Source organism: Pholis gunnellus (assembly GCF_910591455.1).
Source record: "Pholis gunnellus genome assembly, chromosome: 7".
NCBI classification, from domain to species: domain Eukaryota; kingdom Metazoa; phylum Chordata; class Actinopteri; order Perciformes; family Pholidae; genus Pholis; species Pholis gunnellus.
The window spans coordinates 2,731,455-2,755,817 of record NC_136533.1 but is presented as its reverse complement, the minus strand read 5'-3'; the positions used below and the strand labels follow the sequence as shown (position 1 = coordinate 2,755,817).

Here is a 24,363-nt window from a genome sequence, read left to right as displayed (position 1 = left end):
TGCTTAAGTTGGAGGGAAAAGGCAGAGTCAGATAAAACTTGCTGAGTGGATTTTTTAAAATCTGATCACAATGAAAGCCTGACCATGTCCAGATGTGGTCAACCACATTCAGTTATAACATGCACTTTTGCTCATCAGGAGGACGTATCCAGATGAAAATATTAGGAGTGGGTTTATCGAGAGAAGCTGTGGTGCCTATCTAGTCCTCCGACCACACAAAGACCTGAGCACTATATGTCAACATTCACCAGTTCACACACACATTCAAACACTGATGGCAGACCTGTGGAGGACACTTTGACATGCGGACTGGAGGAGCCGGGGATCAAACCACCGGAGCACAGCTGCCCATAGACCATTGCAGAAGAAGAGGGCGCAACGAGATAATATAATAAAAGAGAGCCAATCAAAGCCTTGATGGGCGGTAAATGTAAATTGTTTCATGTATTAATGTGAGGAAGGTGACGGTCTCCTCATCGCTCCACATGGATGTGGTGATTTAAGTCTCACACTTCTTGTACGTCATCATTTATTATCTCGGCTTCACTTTTTTCGGCGCTGCTAAACAAAGTTCTTCACCTCAGCTGAGCATAAACATGTTTTGGGGGAATTTTTTGCATTTTAGCAAACTTTATCCTTAGTTTAATTTTAAATATCAGAATTGTTAGCTTCTTTAACTGACATCAATACCTATTAATGTAACAGTCCTTACTAATACAGAGTATTACAGTAACCAAACACACCAAAGTACTTCATAAAATGTATTTTAATAACAAAGATATCTGTGTTTCCATATCAAATATGATTACAGCTGCATACAAAGCTTTATTCAGAACATCAGTACCATGTTTGTCCTAACATCAGCTTTAATTTCTCTCTTTTGTCTTTTCCTCGTCTACAGGTCGGTCGGCCAGTTGTTGTAGGCGGACGGACACATGTACTGTTTCAGCAGCAGGTTCACCTTCTCCGTGTCTCCTCCCACCCCGCTGTGGACAGAAACACAGTGACGGTGTAAAGGCAGGGTTGGTAATCTCCTTAAAAAACATTTACTACTCATTTCATCCTGCAGGAGCCAGTCCAGTCGTTTCATTCGGCCCAAATGTAGCGACTGGACGGCTAGCTGCTTGACGTATTCTGCCCATTGATTGATTTCTCGTCACCCTGGTCATTTCAAAGCAGCTAGCTTGACAGCTGTGAGTACTACCATTAGCCATACTCGTTGTTTATGTTTAATATGATAATTGAGTGTGGGGGGGGGGGGGGGGGGTCTTTGGAGGGAGGCGTGAAGGGACGGGAGGTGTTCTCGCTAGATTTATCAACTTTTGTAGCTAATGCTGCTAGCTACTTTCTTTTTTGCTTGTAAAGTTTCTGTGAGTTCTTTTTAAAGCGCTATTCAAATAATAATTATTACTTTCACTGTAAAGGTTTGTATTTTTAATCTAGTGCACTCTTGCTAGTTTGTCTAGATTACCAACCCTAGCTTTAAACAGTGCTGGAGAGGAAAGTCAATTTGTCAATATAACTACATTAAAAAGGTATTTTTATAATGTTTATTTACGTTTATTATCTTTTCTTATTATCACAACTTACCAACTAATTGTTGTCTTGATAGTATAATGTACATTTCTACTGCATTAATGTCATCAGTACAACGGAGTCATCTGATACAAGTCTTCTAAAAACGCTTTGTTTAAAATTGACACTATTTTCAATTAAAGCAGAGCAGCTCAGTGGCAGACTGCTGTTCTAATGTGTCTGAAGTGTCACACCTCTTCCTGACGCCCTGCATGCGGCGCAGGAAGGCGCAGGTGGAGCTGTGTTTGGCTTTAGATCGCAGGAACTCTGCGTATCTGTTGGAGAACTCGATGTCTCCCAGCTGCCTCCGGCGGTCCAGACCTGCAGACAGCAGCTGCCTGAAACACAATCACGTCAAAAATCGTACATTTTAATAAAGTTAAACCTGCTGTCACAGATTTTTTGGGCCCTTGGGGGCAGCAGAAACAAATTGTGAACCAAGGGAAAACCTCCAGATCTGAAGAGTGAAGCCAATGCTGAAGGGCCTTAAACTTCTTAAACTCGAGGCTTCAAAACGGTATTTACACATCCATCAGTTACAGATAAACACGATCATTCATTGAGTTCTTTGTGTTTGTCTCACCTGATGAATGTAAGTCCATATTATCTCTCTTTTAGCTCTGTTTCTGGTCTCCACCTACTCCTGAGGGAAATATCTTGACATCTTGAGCTGCTAAATGTTCCACTATGTTCACCACCAAATCTCTAACTGTGTCTGACTACTTCTTTTATTACTCCGAACTCACCTGAGTCTGGCCTCGAGCAGAGCATCTGCAGAGCTCATCCTGGACAGAGACCACGGTGCGTTCAGGTGTCTGATCTCAGTCAGGAAACTCTCCGCCTCTTCTTCATCCCTGAGGTCACATGACAGGAAGTCACAACATGCATTTTTAAAACAAATACAAAGAACAATATCAGAAAATATGAAACCCTTTTTTTTTCTCCTGAAGATGATTTGAAAAAGGATTTCTCTGTAATGAAGAAAGAGGGAAACTGAACTAAACATGATAAAATTGTTTTGTATTTTGTTATCCAGCTGCTATCGTTTCATACGTGTGAAGTGATGTGGTGAGGTGGAGGAGGGCCAACAGCAGGAACAGCTGAGTCACACTCATGGATGGCATCATTAGGGCGATGAAGAAGATGAGGTTGATAATTTCCTGCGGAGACAAATCACTTTTCTTTTTTTCCAAACCTCCGAACAGGCGGATGCATCCTTTTGTTCTGAAAATCATAAGGCTGCAGCATAAAACAGTTTGTTTATCATCTTTTGTGTTCGTCTCTTTTCTGCACAGCGCTCTGATCTCAACCCAATCCACCTGTGAGCCAGATCTGATCCCCCAACATCAGTGAAAAATCCCTGCAGCTTTGGAATATTCAATTATTTTAAAAGATGTGCTTGAAACTAAAGTTTTTTACCTGCAATTTTAGTTGTGTGAGCTCGTACGTACAATAAATAGTGCTGTAAATTCTCTTGTGAAAGCTTCAGGTCTGTAATTTAATTACATTTTTTACATTAAAAACACATCTGACCCTGACATAGTTTGTGATCCGAGCTTTATAAATAAACATTTAACTTCTGATCGATCAGCGTCCGTGGAGCTGCCACAACCAATGCACTTGTGCCACGTTCAGGTCACATCAGAGTTATCGTAATTACAAGTTTCCTTCTTTTTTCAGCAACATCAGAGTTAGATCTCAAAAGTTCGATTTTCAACCTGAAAGTTCAAAAAAATAAGTACAAACTTACAAACACGACTAAATGCAAGTTAAAGGAACAAGCAGAGATATTAATGATAAAAACAAAACAAGCTCATCTCAGCGACTAAAATGTCTCCAGTGGATGTACGAGGAGACTCACCTGGACAGATCCTTCTCAGAGACCGAACCGTTGGGGTCCGAGCTGCCTCCTTTTGTACCCTCTCGGGTATCGACCCCCCTGACGGACTTCCCTCAGACTTTATTGGTCTGATTATTTACCGTGTCAACACATTTAGTTGGGAACCAGATTTTCCAGTTTTGTTTTGCTTCCTGAAATCTTAATGAGATTATTGGATCCGACTTCCTTAATGAGCTCTAATCGCCCGTGAGAGCCGCCTGCTGTTTGTTCACATGGAATCATTCTCACATCACTGCAGAGTATTGATCCACGAACACACGTTTCTGATCTTTTTATCACTCTGATTTATGCTTCTGTTTGCTCTGCTCACTGTTCTTCAGAGGTGACCGACACAAGTTAATAACGTCACAGAGGGACGATTTTCAATAACCTGTACTTTTACTTTTAATACTTAAAGTACATTTTGCTGATAAGACTTTTGTGCTTTTCCTTAAAGTGTCAATGGACAAGTTATAATCATGAAGTACATGTTGAATGCACAAAGTAATGGCTTTAGAATAACAACACCATCAGCGTTTAGATTAGTTCTCATGAAGCCTCGCTTTTACGATTTCCCGAGAAAATGGAGGCTCCATTTACGGCACAATGCTGTGAAAAAATAAATGCAGTGTGCCCTCTAATGTGTCGCCAACTCTTCTTCTTATGGCCAGATTTATTTGCAGTGAGTGAAAGACCATGTGCTGTTGGCAGAAGAGCCGAGGACGGCGATTAACTTGAAACAGCTCCTTTCAAGCTTCAGGTCAAAGAGTGTGAATCCCTGCAACAAGGAGAGGTTCTTGAGCATCAATGAGCATCAATGAGCATCAATGAGCGTCAATGAGCGTCAATGAGCGTCAATGAGCACAGGAAACATCAGCCTGATGGGTCCAGTAGCAGCTATGAAACATTATAGCCGTGGACGGACAGACAAACACACACACACAATCTCCCCACAGGCTTACACCAGGATAATAATTCCTTCAGCGGTCAGATGTAAACAATAAAATCATACATTTCGTACAAGACAGTGTTGAATGTTTTCTTTTATTCCTGATTATTGAAACAGCTACAGCAGAAGGAAAAGATCAGTTACAGCTCGAGGTCGTCTGACACATTAAATCAAACTAGTGTTCAGCATCTGATTAAACTATAGTGTTAAAAATATTCCCCGTTAGTTAGAGAGGTTTAAAATGGGAGAAGCTTCACTGAAGAAAACGTCATTCCAGGAGTTTTAAAACCACTTTGGACTTTGAAAACTTAAGATGGACATTTAAAATACTTTTCAGATTTTATAGATTAAACTAATTTACTAAAAAGATGTATTATTTGCAAGGCTAATCCTTCATTCTACAAGTTGTACATGCTGTTAGTAAAATACCTGATACAACACAGAGAGGATTTGGTTACATCTTTAACTCTACTTGCTATAATCGAGGCTATTGCATATTTTACTCTGCACTGCTTTAAGGTCCCAGCATTCATATCACTGCAACATTTTATGACGAAATCTATTCATTTCTTAACAATCAGTGGATTAAAGGGAGTGGATTTAATTTGTAAGAAGACATTCAAACCGTCTTGACAGTGTTGAATGGAATAGAGAGCGGTAAAATCATGTTAGCTGTACGTCATGCAGCATTCTCTATTAACCTACGTGTTATTCTCCGGTTAGCATAGCTAGCTTGCCAACAGCTAAATAGTAGAAACCACGTCTGCAGAATGTAAACAACAAGAAAACCGCATATTTTTGGAAACTAGAAGTGATTTTCACCAAGTGGGAGATATTATAGTGTCATGTTGTAATTGATCAAGAATTGGCTTAAAATTAACGTTTTTCTCCCCCACTTGGGTGCTGGTAAATAAGGCCCGGTCACATCAACATTTAAAACGCAGTCAAATCAATTAATTCCAGTGAAAGGTGAACTTGGACACGCAAAACTCAAGCGGTTGACCAAAATAAAGCAGTCACAGTTGCGAAGGCTGCATAGCTTGTTAGCAGTTTAAGCTCTTCTGTTAGTGTATAAACTGCACCACAACGGTGTCAACTCTGTGAATTAATTATTCCGTTAGCGAGCGATCTAACGAGCTTGCTCGTTGAATGAAGCCTTTTATCGTCAAGATGCGCATTAAGTACATGAGCATTTCTCTTTATTCCACTTCTTTGTGTGACTGGAATTTTTTGGTCTGTACGAATTGTGAACTCGACATTAGCTAGTAGCTAGCTCTTAGCAACTTAGCTAGATAATACGAGATTATAGCTGACTAGGGTTAGCAGGTTCACTCACCAGCTAAAAGTAGCTTGTCAGGTATTTAACTCTCCAGCACCAACTATTATCACAAAAAACATGCAAATTAATTAGACAGTTTATGGTTTTACCAGGCACTGAATCTATATACTAAAGCACAAAGACATTTAATTCATAATTAGATTGCTAAATGTAAATAAATAAGTCTCATCCTCTCCTAACTAAAATACCACCTCAGTCATCCATCACCAGTCGACCTTTGTGTGCACATGATTAACACATTTGGTTTGTTGTTGTTTGGAGGTTTTACAGCAAATATTAAGACTCTGATTGTATCAATACAGCGCTAAGAGATAAATCCACATGAGACAGTTTGCATCCGTCACATCCTTTAAAATCAATGCATGTACGTAGGGTTCTGGTTCTCCCTGGGTTACTTTTTTGATTGGTGAGGTCCTCTAGGCTGAGCTACAACTGTCAGACAGACACAGCTACATCATTAAACCCCGGCCAGTATTTGGCCTGCTGGCGTTCATGAGCACCGTGAGCTGCTACTGGTTCCCTCCTCAGTCAGTTCGAGTCCAGCTCGACGTCAGCAGAGAGGAAACAGGATTGTTCGTCAACAAACAAACAAAAACACAAAGAAACAGCAGCCACAGTCTGACAGTCCAGTGCTGACACCCGACTTCCTGTCCGCTCAAATGGAGCTCTTTAAGTGGTTTGGAAAAAGTCACATTATTTGTAATATATTTGCAAAGAATATCTTGATGATTTGCAGCTTCTAGTGAAGCTAAAAATGGCCGATTTGCCTCGAGGGTGGTGGAAGAGGAAAGGGTTCATCCTCTTGAAAGCAGGAATAGTGAGCAGATTGTTGAATATCAACACTGGACTTTAGCGCAGCTTCCGTCAACAAAACAAGAAGTCACAAAACTTCATATCAATAATACGAACCTTCCAGTAACACAATACAATTCCAAACTTTGTTTTGTGTGAAATAATATTCTAATGGTTGTGAGAAATTCAGATTTGATTGTTTGATGTTAAGTATTAGGACAAAAACATGTTGAGCCCCCGAAGATGTTCATCACTAGGTTAATGTGTTTGCATTCTACAGCTGAGGCTGATGGGAATGCCATTTGTTTTGCAGGTATTAAAGACCCTTTTACAGCAGACCTCGTCACAAATATGCGTACGCATGTTCGCTACAGAGGTGGTGTTTGGCCTGAGCTAATGTATTCCACTCACTCACTGATAGCACACGGATTTGTTTTTGGTTGCATTTGCCATCTTTGGTGGTTAATGTCCTTGCATAGCTTGACACTTGGCACTCTGCAGCACTGCCATCGTCAAACTGCGTGTGCACTCTTACGTACGTCATCATTGTTTACAAGCTGTAAAAGGATCTCTCTCGACAAGAACATGGACGTCTGAACCAACCAACCTGGCAATCGATCCAATAGTTGACACTTCAATGTGGTCAACATTATGATCCCTAGAGTGACGTCGCTGGGATGAATGAAAAGTAAACAAGATTGTGAAGCAGAAATCTGTGTTTTTTGGGGGGTTTTAGTATTCTCTTGGTCTTTTGTTGCATGTGACTCCTATTTGATAAGAGGAAGGTTCAGATTATTGACTTGAGGTTTTACAAAACAAAATACAGCTGATAAACATCTTTAAAACATAACTTCACACCGGGAGCATATTGAAGTTACAGCTACAACTTCAGCTGATTTTGAAGACAGAATATCTGCACAGTTTGAGTGAAACATTGGTGTTAGAGCTGTTCATTTGCATATTGAGCAGAAATGGAAGATTAAAAACATTCACGCATGCGCTGTTCAGTTTACTCAGCCATGACCAGCTTGACTGACACACTTCTGAATAGCTGGGAATTCAAATCATCAAAACTAGAGATTTCATAGGTTTGATTGAGCTCAGGTTTTTCTATGGAAAATCTAATTGAGAATTAAAAGAAATCTTCACACAGCTGAAGAACATAGCTGCTGGAAAAATACTAATGACTCCACGACCCTAGGAATGACTGGCAGGTGTCTGGCATCCTTAAAACATGTAACAGATAATTCCAAATCCATGATCGTTTCAAATTATTTAAAAGTGCAAAGAAGCTAACATTTCTGTAACAATTTTTTATATTTTTATAAGCGAAATAAATATGATACTCAAGTCTGCAGCAGGGCTGAACTCGAGAAAAATCAGAGTGAAATCATCTAAACGACAGAGTAAGGTCCCGAGATAATAGAAAAAAATGTCTTGAGACCGGACTCAACGCCAGATTGAAGCACCACAGCACTAATAAAAAACGTGGAAAAATACAATGACAAACGTAGCAAATAAAAGTCAATCTAGAAATTAGTTTACAGACTATTTGAGTCAAGTTCGAGCAACTCCAGGTTCGAGCAATTTCAAGTCCAAATAGGGGTCGAGCTCATATCAAGATCGCATTAACAGGTGAGAATGTCTGGTGGTCGGGATCAAGACGAGTCAGAGTCAAAAAAGGCAGAAATTAAACAATCGGCGAGACCATGACGAGTCAGAGGTATAAGAATAAAACGTCTCTAGACCAAGACAGGACTTGAGTACTTCAACAGAATAAAATCACAAATACAAAAGGCAATATTGACCATTACTCAGCAGTCAAAGCTGAGTCCAAACAGGGTTGAGTCCAATTCAAGACCTGTAACAGCTGACTCCAGTCTGCTAAACAAACATCTGGACTCGGTTGAGTCTGTAACAGGTGGTGGCCGACACCGAGACGAAGCAGAGTCAAATCACCCATGACAAGTCAATCAAAACAGCCACAAGACAGACAAGTACGAGTCAAGGCAGCTCCAAGTCAAAACACCCAGACAAGTCCACTTCAAAATACCCAGAAGGCCGACTAAAGCTCGAGTCAAGACAAGTTCAAGCAAAAACAGCCAAAAGACTGAGACAAGCACGAGTCAAAACGGCCGAGAGACGAGATGAGTCCAAGTCAAAACATCTATTTGACCCAAAACAAGTCTGCGTCAACACCAGACTTGAGATTAAAACCAGATTTGAGTACTTCAGCGGACTCTATAGGCAGCGACACACAGGGCAATGTTCTGGGCAACGCAGAAACAAATCCATGTTGTTTGTTTACATTGTGTTACTGTGACAGGAATTTGTAACCTCAAGGGCTCAGTTTCAGGAGAAATAGAATCAGGTGCCAGACACCCGTCAACACCAACGATTTGACCTAGAACACAATCTGAGGGTTAAGCTTTACTCTCCAAGGTCAATAATTTACCCGATTATTTCTTTAAAACAGCTGCTAGATTCTGGAGAATGCAGTGAAGGCTGTTCCAAGACGTTCTACGAGGAAACTACATCTCACTTCCTTTTCTGTGGGGAAATCTTGGAGTGTCAGACCGAGAAAGTAAAGACTTGTCTCCTTCCCTACTGCTTATCTTTGTTGAGTAACGGCACAACTCGGTAAATCCTGTGGAGCCTCCTGTTGAAGGACGTGGCGAGTGTCTCATGATGGCGGCAGCAACAGTGACGTAGGTTGAGGCCGAAAACAGAGAGACGAATCCAGTGTCTGACAGGGAATAGTGGGGGTGTGGCCCTATATTGCACAGGGGTTGGCGAGATCCTCAAACACCGCCAGTTCTTCGATCCCTCGTGCGAACAGGTTGATCAACTGGCAATGCACTCTGGGGAAAAAACAACAAGAGGAGATGTTACTTTAAAAAGACATCCAACCTGGGTTAAAAAATACAATAACAGTTAGGTAGGAGACTCCCAGAGGTTCGTGGTACCTGACGTCAATGGCCGTGTGAGTCAGGATCTCGCCATCGCAGTTCCAGCTGCTGTAGACGGGAGCACAGCTGCAGGCCGGGTGGTCTCGGCAGATCTGGCTGAAGATCTGGTGTTTGCCGCTCTCCCGCAGGTTCAGGTCTGAGTCGCTCTGGCAGTGACGCGGCGTGAAGCGGAAACGCCGCACCCGGTGGACCTCAACAAAGTTCAGGTCAAACTGGTCGAGACAGAACGAGACAGTGAGGGAGATCTGGAGGGTGCTCCGATCGATCGTTATCGGCCGATATTAGTTCTAAACACTTTGATCGGTGGTTTCCACAAAAGCCCGATCAGAACAGCAAATCAGATGACGCAAAATCCTGATACTAAGGAGCACCTTTAGTAACTGTACCAGGTGTTTGGTATCTTGGGATTCAGTCTTTTTGTTGTCATTATGTGGAGAGACAATAAAAGCAGAATGCTGATCTATTACCTGGTCGTCTTTGCTGGTGTGCCGTAGGAGGTGTCTGAGGAAGTCGAAGCGGGAACATTTTCGGACCAGGATGAGGTCGGTGGTGCCGTCGGCCAGGTGAGCGGCGGGGGAGAGGCCTTTGGGGCTACGAGGACAAGCACAGCTCATACTGGCAGCGTTTATGGCCAGGAACTTCCCTCTGATTGTCCTCCACTCGCTGTCACTTTCTATAACCAATCCACCAAAAGACAGATTTGACTTTTCTTGCTGCTGCCAACGTCAACATTTTTACTTTGGCTTTTACTGTGGAAAATGTTGACATTCAAACACTGTGGTTGAACACAATCAACAGTCAACAATCAATACGTTAAGGAGCATCTAAAATATCTACAAGGCCAATCAGATACTTGTATAGATAACAAAAACAACAGGCAAGAAAGTGATCTGAATACAATCACAGCGCAGACTAGCTTTAAAAAGTTGAGATTCAAAGTCCATGGTAATGTGATCGAAACCTCCAAAACAGCTACTAAATGGACCTTGTGGTGAGATTGTTCTGCCAGTTGCAGTTATTAAGCAAACTGGTCTGCTGATGAAGATCATGGGATGTGATTGACAGCTCCAGAATAACTACTAACTGGATAGACATTGAGGTAAATTTGAGTCTGAGGACTATCCTGTGGTGTCCCCCAGGGCTTCATTCATGGACCACTTTTATTTCATAACACGGTATAAATATATTCTAAGGACAGCTTTGGATGTGTTGTAAGGTGTATTTTTTTAATCACTTTTGATGAAGCCAGGCCTGCTGTTTGCCCCCGATTCCAGTCTGTGTGACCGATTCTGACTGAAGTCTGCCTTTTTGAGTAAAAATCCATTGGTTTGGTTTGACAGGATATCTTAATCCAAAGACAGTTTAATCATTTTCTTTCCAGGTGTGTTTTAGAAGCTCTGAATGAGGATTCGTTGGACTCACCGCTGTCCGATGCCTCATCCACCTCGTACCGCTCAGCTTTCTCTGAAAGTAGCTGCCCGTTGTGCTGACAAACCACACAGCTGGAAATGTACAGACACAACGATGTTATTTAAAAATAATCAATATAAAAATCAAATAACGTTACCAGAAAACAACAGTTTTAGCTACTAAACTTGTCAGCTGAACCTTCGCTGAATTCTGTTTTAACTGCTTAGCTGTTAGCTAACTTGAACCAAACCGTTGAAGACACTGTATAGGATCGTTAGCTAACTTGAACTTCGACTGTTTTAGCAATTGAACTGAACAATCAACTTGAAGTTCTGTATGTGTTACAAGTTGAGCTAATGGCATGAAATAGTTTACACATATGTATATGTAATAATACACATAATAGATATTACATAGATATACTTATGGTTACAGACTCTCTTTCCACCTCATTATTTTGAGTGTAAATCATTTCCCAGAAATGATACAAAACGCACATTAAAAAAGGTTTCGATAGAATTTGACTGATAGGATTATTATTAACATTATTATTACAGTTTTGTACTAACCTGAATCTTTAGCCAACTTAAATAAACACACTTTTGAATCTGAGTGCCAGCACATTTTTGGACATTATATAAATGTACATTATTATAAAATCGTTCTCACCCGGATCGACACTTGGCGGCGTCCCGCGGTGTTCCTATGATGCCTCTGGCTGGCAGGTAGGACACTGTTCCTTCATAGTAGTGATGAGTCAGGAACATCTTCACACCTGCAGTCATAGCATCATAAAGGGATTACAGGGAAGCAGTACCACCTTTGTCCACAGGGGTCACCACAATCAACACAAATTAAAAGTTCCTTGTGGTAACTTTAAGTATCAGGTGTATGTCAATCAATATATAATCATTATAGGACGCATGACCAAATTCATACTCAATGATATTTGTTATATTGATAAATATAGTTTCAGTTTTATATTTTTTTTAACCTTATCCTGTGCCTCCCTTCACTCATTCAGAAACCAACCCTCTACTATGGAGCTGAATCCAGGTCAAAAGTTTTGATCATTTGGAAAAAAAAATGGAACCTGAAAGTTCACGTTGTGGTCTTAAAAATACAGCAATGTATTCAAAATAAAAATAAGTGAATGAAAAGTTTTTTTGGGTTGAATATCATTTTGATTCAGTTCTGGAATTTTTTTGAATACATTTTCTTTTTTCATTTTCATATATATTTTCATATTTGAGGTCTTATATTTTTCAGTTTCAGATTTCATATTTTCAGAATCAAATCTTTTTTTCAATTTCAGGTCGTTTTTTTCAGTTCAGACTTTTGACCCTGATCTAGCGTGGGGGGCGTGGCATCAACTGAGAGGGGCGTGGCCTCATGAGTGACAGCATAACGAAGAAGGCTGAGGAACTTCCTCAACCACGTTGCCTTCAGGTAACGTGGGCACCGCGATAATTATGATTCAACACTTTCTATAAACCATATTCACGTGACTGGAAGTAAAACAAATTACGCTAGTGCCAAAGTTCTGTTGAGCAAGCTGTTTTAGCCTCTACTTGGCACAAATCACAGTAAAAGAGCAAAAAGTCATATCTGGGGACAGAAATATGTGTTGTTGAGTTGTTGTTTTCCCTGCGTTTAGTTTACAGGAAGCTTCGGTCACTAATAAACAGCAGCAGCTTGTTCGGTTTCTCTACAGTGACAGATTGCCCCGGAGAACTTCTCAACACTTGCTGCATTTGTACCCGAGAGGTCGTATCTGGCCGGTCCCATCCATCGCTTCCTCTCACTGTCGGTCAGCACGTCGCCGTAGAATCCGTAACCCAGCAGAGAGACGGAGTATCGCAGGAAGGTGTTGTTGTGGTGGACGGAGCACACGTCCATCGGCTGAGAGTCTCCTGAGCACATAAACACACAGAAATCAACACACTGATGTGGAGTCATTAAAAAAAAAACTAGACTTTTAAAGACTTTTAAAAAAAAAGCTATTTATTAAGTCTAGCACACTGTTTTATTTCAAAACTTATGATTATTATTATTTATTGTTTTTATCTTGTACCATTGTTGGTTATTTTATTTCTCTAGGAGTTCAATTTGTCCCAATTGTTCTACCATGTAAACCACTTTGTTTTGTAAAGTTCTTTGTATAAAAAGTTTATAATTATTGGTATTTAATTACTCAGCTTATTACTTTCACATCCTTTTCATCTCTGATTGCACTATTTCTGTTCTGGGCCTTGTGATCGCCCCGACCCTGAGCTTAAACTTAAAGCTTAAATCTTTTAGAATACGTTTTTTTTTATCCAAGTATTTTAAAACCCTGTCGTTTTGTTTTACTACTTGCATTTATCAACACCGTGGACAGAGAGAAACAACATTTCATTCCTCTAGATGTCCCGTACAACATGGCAGAATAGACAATAAAGTTGACTCGAAAGAACACTAGATGGCAGCATGAGACCATAGAAAGCAAAGCAGTGTGCGTCACTGGATTTTCATTACATTTGGTGCGACTATGATGGAGGATAAACTGGATATGGATTAAAAAAACATGTCGACATTGGTGAAACATTATAACAACAATATAATCTGAGATAATAGGAAAAGGCATTACGACAAAAAATATCTCTCTTGCAAATTTGAAGAGCTACAACTAATAATAATAACAATTATTTTCATTATAGATTCATCTTAAATTTTCTCAGTTATTTGATTCATTAGTTGGTTTATAAATCAGAAAACAGTAAAAGATCTCCATCCCAGATTCTCAAAGTCCAAGGTGAAGTCGTCTGATGTGCCGTTTTGTTCACTAAGACCAGGAAACGCAGCACATTCTAACATTCGACAAAGTTTGATGTGATTTTACTTGAAACATTTCTTAAACTATTAACTGCATCATCAAACTACTTCATTGGTGATTGTCTTATCGTTGCAGCTCTAAATTTGGCTTTTGCATATGAAGTGAAACTGTTGTAAAATGGGGAAATGGGCAAAACCTACATCAGTAGATGTTTTTGTGAGAAACATGAAAACATATATAGCATTTAAATGTGCAATGTTGGCAAGTCATTGACCAAAAAGTGTCTTTATTTTGCTGATTAATTATCAGTTATGACGGCGACATGTCATTTTTCACTGGAGGAAGACCTTCTTTGTCCTTTGCCTTTCATGACTTTCCTTTTGTCCGGTGTGTAACGTGGTAAACAACCTGAAAGGATTCATGTTGACGTGTCGTGACACCACGTGACTGACCCACAATGATGTGCAGCGCCGAGGTGACGGGGTCGTTGGCGCCCACAGTGGCGAAGCAGATGCAGTCTGTTGAACCTGAAACCCAAACAAACAGATTGTGTGATGTTCCAGTGAGGTGAAGAGCAGGACTGATTGTTCACAAATGCTGCCTGTTTGCATGCAACGTTTTTGAATTTGCACGTTTCAGTGGCGCACGAGCATCAGCAGAAAGTAATTAACCAGGTGAGCTGCGTCTGCTGCAGAGAGAATGAATGTCTCCCCGATGACTGTGTGTGTATTTATAGAGCACCTGAACAACAGAAAACACAAAAGGACACAAACAAACAGAACAAAACCAAGAAACGAGGACACAGTCACTACCTGCGTTTACACCCCGGTAACAGAGACTCCTGCTCTCTGATTGGCTGTCAGCTCTCTATCAAAATCACATCAGGATTCATCTCAAACGACCTTCTTCAGAGTTGAAGTTTGATTAACATAACTCTATTCATGTATAATGTCGGGGCTTTCACACAGTATCTCATTTGTGTCTCTAGAACATAAAAATATAAAAACGAAATCATTCAAATGTTCAGTGATTTACATGCGTACATAGAATTTTAGTTTAAATAAAGTCCCTTTACATGTAAATTGACTGTTATAAAGTTGTATTTCTTGATTTTTTTGCTGCTGCATTTGTGTGTATAAATAGTGAAACTATATTCTTTACAACTACGGACTGGTTATAAGAATATTTTGAGCGATTACGATTAAAGATTTGTACATTTTTATATGTAGCTGGCAGCTTTAACACTTTGTTAAATCATTAAAATGAAAAGTCGGCCTTATAGGTGAGTTTGTGCTAAATAAATGATACCATGTATTAAAAGAACAATTTAAATGCAGAGAAAATATGCCTGGAAGTTTAAACTGCAGCTAACCATATCAACATGACAGATGCTAAATCTGCTAGATCCCTCCGGCCTCCTCAAGGGCCCATCGAGCCTCCTCAAGGGCCCATCGAGCTTCCTCAAGGGCCCATCGAGCCTCCTCAAGGGCCATCGAGCCTCCTCAAGGGCCCATCGAGCCTCCTCAAGGGCCCATCGAGCTTCCTCAAGGGCCCATCGAGCCTCCTCAAGGGCCCATCGAGCCTCCTCAAGGGCCCATCGAGCCTCCTCAAGGGCCATCGAGCCTCCTCAAGGGCCCATCGAGCCTCCTCAAGGGCCCATCGAGCCTCCTCAAGGGCCCATCGAGCCTCCTCAAGGGCCATCGAGCCTCCTCAAAGGGCCATCGAGCCTCCTCAAGGGCCATCGAGCCTCCTCAAGGGCCATCGAGCCTCCTCAAGGGCCATCGAGCCTCCTCAAGGGCCATCGAGCCTCCTCAAGGGCCCATCGAGCCTCCTCAAGGGCCCATCGAGCCTCCTCAAGGGCCCATCGAGCCTCCTCAAGGGCCATTTAAAATCAACCAAAAAATAAATAAATGAATAAAAGCAGTATTGAAGTGTTTCTGACCTGCAGGAATGATTCCGATGCGAAGCGAGCCGGGGAGCAGAGCTTCATCCGGACAGTTTGGATCGACGCCGCCGTCTATCTGCGTCCTCCAGATCAGCCCGTGGATGATCTCACTGAACATGCCGTCCCCCCCGACACACACCACCCTGAGCCGGGGTCACAGTGAGAGGTTGTAGGGTACGAAGGCTTTTTATTTCATAATCAGTATGTTTAGTGTCCCTACAAAGTGTAAAAAGGCTGCTCTAACACAGAAAACAGCAGCCTGACAGATGTGTTCTCTGTGGTGCTTTTATTTTGGCGGGTCATTAGCTGCCTTGCGTGTATTTTGGTCTCTGTGATGTAATAAATCATCTGTTGAACTAAACTCTCACCCGTCAAACTTCTTCAGCTCCGCCTCTGTCCTCAGGTGGTCCCTTGCATAATTGGCGTGCTCCGTCACTAAAAACACACACACACACACACACACACACACACACACACACACACACACACACACACACACACACACACACACACACACACACACACACACACACACAGCGTTAGATGCATAATCCCGGACACGGGAAGCCCAAGAACAGGAAGTGAGTCATACGTGACGCACCGATGACGTGCGTGGAGACGCCTGCCTGGGCGAACAGCGGGGCGACCTTCTGCTCGTAGATGTGTTTTCCCTGCCGCTTCCCGCTGTACGGGTTGATGTAGACCAGCAGCTGTTTGGGTCTGCTGGCTGTAGACAACAACAACAACAACAACAACAACAACGACGATGTCACTGGTGTTTCTGGCAACCATCACATGTGTGTTGGTGAGCGTGTGTCGGTGCGACGCCGTACCGATGGCAGCGAGCTGCTCTCTGATGCTGCTGACCCAGTGTTGACACAGCGCCCCCTCTGGACAGGTGAAGGTGACCTCAGCACACCGCCAGCGGTGCTGCTGACTCCTCTCCACGTACAACACTGACACACAACAGACACACACAACTGGTCATTTTACAATCAAACAGGTGTTTATCCAGATGTATTATTGTTATGTTTTCAGGTATTTTCCGGGTGTGGTACTTTTATTTACAGATGTGCTTCATGAAGTGTTTTCAGGATTTATTCCTCATGTGTTTCCAGGTTAATGTACAGGGCTGTTTCCAGATGTTTTGAATATGTTTTTTGTGTTAGTGTGTTTCCAGATGTTTCTTCATGAACGTTTCCAGATGCATCTAAAGAAGTGTTTCCAGATGTGTTGTTACTGTGTTTCCAGATGTATTATGTGTGTTTTGATGTTTCCAGATGTTTTGTTACTGTGTTTCCAGATGTATTATGTGTGTTTTGATGTTTCCAGATGTGTTGTTACTGTGTTTCCAGATGTATTATGCGTGTTTTGATGTTTCCAGATGTGTTGTTACTGTGTTTCCAGGCGTGTTTACCTGTGAAGGCCTGCCTGCAGTCCTTTCCTTCTTTCTCTCTGATCTTTTTCCAGCTGCCATCGTCTCTTCCTCCGCTACTGTTCTCCTCCTCTTCCTCTCTGACAGAGATGATCTCTGACACCAACACGCTGTGAGACACACCTACACACACACACACACACACACACACGCACACAGCTCGTTAGCTTTAGCATTCAGCAGCCTCCTCTCACACAGCAGATATTTCGGAGCCTCTGCAGAACATAAATGCAGCGCGAGCTTCAAGTTTCATGTTATATTTAAAGAAATGAATTGAAACCTGAACTAGAACCGAATGAGAACAACCCACGATCAGAGTGGATTGAGTCAGAGCTGTTTGAGGTTTTGAATGTCTGAAATATAATCTTGGGCCTCGCGGGGAACTGAAGTGAAACCAGAAACCAGAACTTACAGTAATCACACTGACAAAACAATAATTCAAAGGTTTGGTGACGTTGTGGGATCCTGGGAGAACATGTGGGATAATGTCAGTAAACGTATATGACACAGGACATCGTGGTTTTAATACATTTGAATGAGTAAAAGTTCCATATTATATCTTTAAACTGTGGCTGAAGTCTCTTCGTTATCTCCATTGTGCCCACATTGTGACTCACATCCACACCTACGGGCAGTTTAGAGTCTTATAATAACCTGAGCTGCATGTCTGTGGGCTGTGGGAGGAAGCTGGAGAACCCGGAGAACCCGGAGAACCCGGAGAGAACCCACGCTGCCACGGGGAGAACATGCAAACTCCACACAGAGGACCTGGGACTTGAACCACGGCCCCTTGTGAGGCGACTAGCCGCCATCACCACCGTGTAGCCCATCGGAGAGTAATATGCAAATTAGGCGGGTCGAGCTGGTCGACTTGTCAACAAACATGGAGCGTCTCGGATGAAGGGCAGCGTGTAGTTTCTCTTTCTTTACACAACAAGTTAGTGTATTTTAACAGGATCCAAGCAGGCAGTTTAAGATGTTTAATGTTTAATAAACAGCATAATAAGTTCAGAACTAGGGGCAAACACGTTTCCTGTGATTCTGGGTGAGACTGATATTTATCTGAACATCTCGCTCTCACACCACAAGAGAATAAAGGTTTCCCCCAAAACCTTAAACGTTCCCTTTAAAGAACATTTGATTGAACAGCAGCACGTGAATCTAAAAACTGGTCAGCAGAGCGACTGAAACTCTTCACTGAAGCAGCAGCAGCGAGGAGGACGACTGCTTCTCTAAAAACACCAGTTCTATTCCAAAATGTGAGGTCTGATGGTGCAAAACCTTTAATTAAATCAATCAATGAACTCAAATCTAGTTGTAGTAGTTTGACAGTAGTCTGGTTTTTTAAAGATTTTAAAGCTTTTTAAGATACAGTCTCTTGATTAGGAAGACATTTTTGTTAATCAGTGTTCAGCACTTTGGAACATAACTGCAGGTTCAGTTTGGGAAACAGTGTTAATAGATCAACCATCAAACACAGACACATGTAAAAACACAGCAGCACCACAAGCTACACTCAAACTGGAGGCGGCCCACTGCATTGTGGGAACAAAGTCTCCTACCTGAGCCCGGTCGACGAGGGAACGAAGGAACACAAAACCCTGCAGGAGAACCACACGGTTACCAAACACTCCACAGGAGAGGGTTCCCCAGGAGAGGGTTCCACAGGAGACCCTCAGCAGTGGGGGACCGCCACAGTGGGGAGTCACAGAACTAACAAAGACTGTCAAAAGAATGATTCCATATAGTTTACTTTATAAGTAAAGTAAGTTAGTTTCTTCTATTTCTAGGGCTGTACCAAACATTAAAAGCTGTTATTGAGGAGTATTGAAACTTTGAATGTCTGTCCTCATTATTTACGAGGTTATTTCCCTCAAATAAAGGAGGAAAGGTTGATTTTGTGTTGTATAAATGTAATTCATGGTGCTGTTAGATAACGGCCGCTGTGAAAGCGTTGTTTCTGACTAAACGGACACAAAGATGTGTGAAGCAGAATGTTCCGTTAGATAAAAACATGTCACCTAAGTATCGATATTGAGACAATGTTGCAGGGTTGACCATTGGTGCCATCGTTAAATATTCACACAAAGAGATTTTTGATGAATAATCCTCAGTGATGTGGACAAATGACTGAGTGAGCAAATAAAAGGTACGGCTAAGAAAAGCCTGGAAACGACATCGCTATTGAAGCCTTTAAAACACTTGCGTCATAATAAAATATCCAAAATCTAAGTTGATATCTGCAGTAGAGTCACATCACAATATCAACACACCGATACCCGATGCCCAGGTGTCTGTACCGGGACTGAACACAATCTGATCAGTGCTTCCTTAAATCGGACTGAAAGCAGGTCGGACATTAAAGTTTCACCTGAAACACAAAACACACACACACACCGTCTGTCTCAGGTTCACACCTGAGTGTGTGTTCTCTGACTTTCATCAGCTGAGACTGAATGAGAGGAGACAGAAAGCAGCTCTGACACAAACACCTGCGTCACACAGTATTTCACTCTTTGGTTGTTTGTTTTTTTGTTAAAGGCTACGAGCCTGTGGGCATAAAAACGACATTAGAGAAGTAAACTACAACTCCCAAGATGCTTTTCAGTAAAAACAAAAAGCATATCCACAGTATTCCTATCAAAGCTCCAGCTCTTTATTCTGTATTACTATTAGCATTTCCAGCACTATGTATTTATATTTACTTTATAGTCATACCTGCACCGACTACTGTAACTGCTGCACATGTTCTACTCTTCATCCTATATATATATATATATATATACACACACTGACTGTTTAGTATATACGCAGGTTTTGGATCCTCAGGCTAACACAGTATTCAGGAGCAAACCTACAACATAGAAACCTTCTTTTGGTCGAATCCCCTGAAAACAGACACGCAGATATTCCTCTCGTCAACTCGCCGCAGAAATTAAGATATTAATAAAGTACTCATTGTGAAGCTTTGGTGAAGTGAGGTATGTTATGTCACTTTACAACGCTGTCAAAGTCTCTGAATTCACAACTAGAGCAACATAAACCAACGATCTCTCCGTCTGCGTTCCTCAAGCCAATCAGTCCTTCAAATATAGCTTTTTTAATAATTTAATAAGCAACAGTATAAAGTCGGTAAAGCATCTCTACATAAAGAGCTTCTGTGGGATGATTGTGTTGACTTGTGTCACGTCCAGTTACACAAGTTTTTACCTTTTTAGTGTTAATAAAGGAAGCAACAGAAGAATTCCTTCTCCGATTATTAATGTCTTTTTCCAGATTCAATTAATATTAACAATTTCATATACCGCCGGGTACAATATCTCATAATTTATTAGTTATATTTTGTATTTATAAATCAGAATCTGCAAAGTAACTGAATGTACAGTAGTGGAGTATTTGCCTCTGATTTGTAGGCCACTAGAAGTATAAAGTAGCATACTGTGAAATGTACAAGTACCGCTGTACTGTACTTAACAACAGTACTGCTGAGAACTATGAAAGTATGTGATTGAGTCTGTGAAACATTTAAACCTCTGAATGTCTCCATATCTCCATATCTCCCTGAACCTAACACACTGTAAACATCGTCTGAGGTCTGGTGTGTACGGTTCCTCACTGTGACCTCCACATAGCGTGTGTCCGTTATGTAACCCGGATATATCACGTCTCACTTATTGTTACAGTCCGGACTTCATCATGGAGTGTTCAGTACATCCACGTGTGTGTGTTGGTCTCTAAGGTCCACACACAGAGTCCTTTGTTTGTGCTTAATGTCCTTTGTTTATCACACAGGAGGCCGACACACACACAGACAGACAGAGAGGTGCAGACAGTCACGTGGACATAAACAGACACACATGATCCGGGTCTTACTGGGTCTGAACGGGTGGTACACCGGGCTGGAGGTCCGTCTCTTCCAGGTGAGCAGGGACCGGCTCAGGCTCACGTCGCACGCCGCGTTTCTGACGCGGAGCTCGGACAGCAGCAGCAGCCTGCTCGGCCTCTCCATCTGCGTGTGTCCGTCCTGCTCCTGTCCTTCAGCCGGCTGAGGGTGCAGCAGCAGCCCGGGGACGGTTACCTCTGTCCGGGCATGTCTCTCTCTGTGTGTCCGATGACGCCTCAAAAATAACCCGAAAAATAACGATCAAACAGATTCACAATACAAAGTGTGACAATGTAGCGGAATTCAGCTGGGGATGTTTTTCTCTGACAGATAGCGGTTTCTTTACCGGAAGTAGGAGGAGCCTGGTGGTGCGTTCAAGTGCTGCCAGACAACTCTAATCTTGATATTTGATAATTCTCATATTTTGTTGTTCCAGCCTTTATGTTTGACATAAATTACGGTAATAACAGAAGCAAATAGATGCTCAACTTAGATTAAATATTATATCTATATTTGGATGTTTTGTGGTGGATATTCAGATTTTACATCTATTTTTTCTTTATATTGTGCCTAAATTCTTACCTGGACAGATTAATACACTTGATGAGCTCTAAATACACAATACATAATTAAGTATTTTTACATTTCATTCATTATTTATTTAACTGTTTCCTATTTGCATAACTATATCAAGTGGAAAACCCTGTAAAACCTCAAACAAGTGTCAAACTCTTCGTTTTGGATAATATTGAAAATGAATTAGTTTTATTGAAAAAGTGGTTTGATTTGAATACGGTATCATTAAATGTTTTATGGGAATTGAAAAAAGGATGATCAATTCATATTTATAGACAGAGTATCTGACAGAGTTCAGATTAATAGAATGTTTGAAATGTCCAATGTTTGGAACGTACACAACATTTATGTCTTTATAGGAGTTGTATCAAACAAAGCTATGTACAAGCGCTCCTCTTCTCACTGATTGGTTATTTGTGTTTATGTAAAAGAATTCATAATTCCAACGTTCCATAAAGCACTTGAAAGCCTCAGAAATCGGTTGCGTCTGTCGTCAGTACGTCATCACGTCGTCTCGCTGATCCTGGCAGAGGAACAACAGAGCTCCTATAAATAAATATCAGGAAATAGTTTTTAAGAAGTAGTTCAAAATGAGCTCCACTTAAAGCAACTACAACAGTGAAATCAAGCTTTTATATGAACGCATGAGTAATAATAATAATATAATAGTGTAACAGTTATATAAAATATTGTTTGATCCCCTGTTCAGGATCTTCTTTTACTTCTTTCACTTTGTATTTTCTGTCATTAGGTTAAAGTGTGGAATGCAGCAGCTGTTCAACGATCTTAAAATACTCCACAAGTCCTGCATTCAAGCTCCATATCGCAGTAAAAGTACACTTAAAGAATTAAAAGTACTCTGAATGTGCAGAAACTGGTTGATATATCATTATATATTTCATTATAAGATTGTACATTTTTCTGTTATAGCTGCTCGAGGTGGAGCCAGTTTTAACTGCTTTGTATACAGTTTAGTCCAGTGGTTCACAACCTAGGGGTCGGGCCCCTCCGAAGGGCCACCGGATAAATCAGAGGGGTCATGAGATCAATAACGGGAGAGCAAAGAAGAAGAAACTGATAGACACATTCATTTGTTTTAAACCTTTATAACCTTTTCTTATTGTGAGTAAAATATTGTATAGTTTTACAGTTTTATGCCTCAAAGTTTTATTTAAATGAAACCATGTTTGAGGTTTAGAAGGGACAAGTTTCTTATATAAATAGGAAATGTAAAGCTGATAATCAAAACATAGAAAATAGATACCTGCAAAATAAAAGCATACACAGTCAAATATTGTTTTATCGGCCACTTGAAGAGCAACCAGAACTTTAATATCTTGATAAACATTTGTTGGGTTTAAAGGTGTTCAGTAATAATTCAATCTCACACATTTTCTTTCCATTGATGAGAACAAAATCGTTGATGTGAAGTTTTTATGTTAATTACTGGAAACGTCTCAGACGCACTTTCCACAAAAGACAAACTCGATGTTCTCAAAGACATTTAAGGTTATTTTAAAAAAGAAACATTTTCCAGGATGTTTCCATGATTGAATAAAGATAGTTCCAGGTTTTCCAGGATGTGATGTTATTCAGAGACAGCAGGCGGCGCTGCTGCTGCACTCACTGCTCTATGTGTGTGTGTGTGTGTGTGTGTGTGTGTGTGTGTGTGTGTGTGTGTGTGTAGTTTCTCTAAAAAAAAGTCATTTTTCTTTGATACAAAGAGTTCATTTTGAACCAATAAGATTTCAAACTGCCATTCAATTCAACCAAACTGGTTTAACCTTCAGCTGAACATGAACTTTACAACTCAATCAAATCATATTGGTTTTAAATTCCTCATTCACCTGCACACCTGTTCAAAACCCCTTTGTGGTCACAAAGTCCGCCTCGTGTTACATTTAATTCTTGTTTTGGGGATTTGAACCAGTGTACTTTGAAGTCCAGGAGGCAGCACAAAGTCAGCTTGATATTTTTTCCTTAAACCTGTTGATGATTATTTTGGCGTCGGCAACAGATTATTAACACTAGAATGACTCTGGATGAGATCAATTTAACCTCAGACTCTCAGCAGACTTCGTCTCTGCATTGGTAGAAATCTAATTATCTGTCTTCAATGTTGTCTGGAAGAACTTTTTTATTTCTTCTGACTTGAAGAATTCAGGTAAACATAAGCAGCACATATAGAACATACAGTATGTAACTAGAATAACACACATAATAATTTAAATAAAAAATGTAAGGACAATTATGTTACAAAAACAAGAGTATCCACATAGCTATAAACAAAGTGCAGAGGGTTTAGAGAAACGTGTTTTCAAGGAGGGTTTTACTTTTTTGTTGTTCAGTAGACTAAGTGAGAAGAGAGTCCTGATGAACCTGTTGAATGTCTGATGGACCCTGAAGCTGATGAAGAACACGTGACGGTCCGTGGAGAAGAGTTGAGGCGGATTTGAACCAGAAGTTGAGTGATGATTGTTTTATTGTGGCGGGGTGTTTGATGACGGGTGGTGGAATGAAGTGCTCAGATCCTTTAATGAAGTAAAAGTATCAATACTACACAGTGAAAATCCTCCTCTACAAATAAAAGTCCTGCATTCAAAACCCTTTCAGCTTTGTGCCGTGAGTTTTCAGACTTTTTATGTAGTAAATAAATGAAAACAGACAAAATAAAATCGGCACTGGAACAGAAACACAAAGTTCGTCACTGACGTTTCGATGCGTTAAAGACTTTTATTTTGAAGCTTGACCCTGTGACCTCTCTTGTTTCAGGTTCACACAGCCAGCAGTGGTCCT

At 41.0% G+C, this 24,363-nt stretch overlaps 2 protein-coding genes across 2 annotated transcripts; both read right to left on the bottom strand.

Moving 5' to 3' along the window:
* Positions 1-760: 760 nt before the first annotated feature.
* Positions 761-3,446, bottom strand: LOC306698877 (uncharacterized protein). Its single transcript, XM_079163368.1, has 5 exons — positions 3,437-3,446; positions 2,629-2,735; positions 2,322-2,429; positions 1,770-1,913; positions 761-986 (listed from the first exon to the last, which is right to left on the bottom strand). Exons 2-5 carry the CDS (start codon positions 2,700-2,702, stop codon positions 896-898), a joined length of 417 nt encoding a protein of 138 aa, XP_079019494.1. The 5' UTR covers positions 2,703-2,735; positions 3,437-3,446; the 3' UTR covers positions 761-895.
* A 5,748-nt stretch (positions 3,447-9,194) lies between these two features.
* LOC306698043 (ceramide kinase-like) lies at positions 9,195-21,213 on the bottom strand. The gene is made up of 14 exons (XM_079162194.1): positions 20,982-21,213; positions 18,671-18,709; positions 17,091-17,231; positions 16,507-16,629; positions 16,275-16,400; positions 16,042-16,108; positions 15,671-15,816; positions 14,181-14,255; positions 12,674-12,826; positions 11,583-11,688; positions 10,926-11,005; positions 9,971-10,176; positions 9,501-9,715; positions 9,195-9,395 (listed from the first exon to the last, which is right to left on the bottom strand). The coding sequence occupies exons 1-14, from the start codon at positions 21,115-21,117 to the stop codon at positions 9,308-9,310; spliced, it is 1,701 nt and encodes a 566-aa protein (XP_079018320.1). The 5' UTR covers positions 21,118-21,213; the 3' UTR covers positions 9,195-9,307.
* Between the last annotated feature and the right edge of the window lie 3,150 nt (positions 21,214-24,363).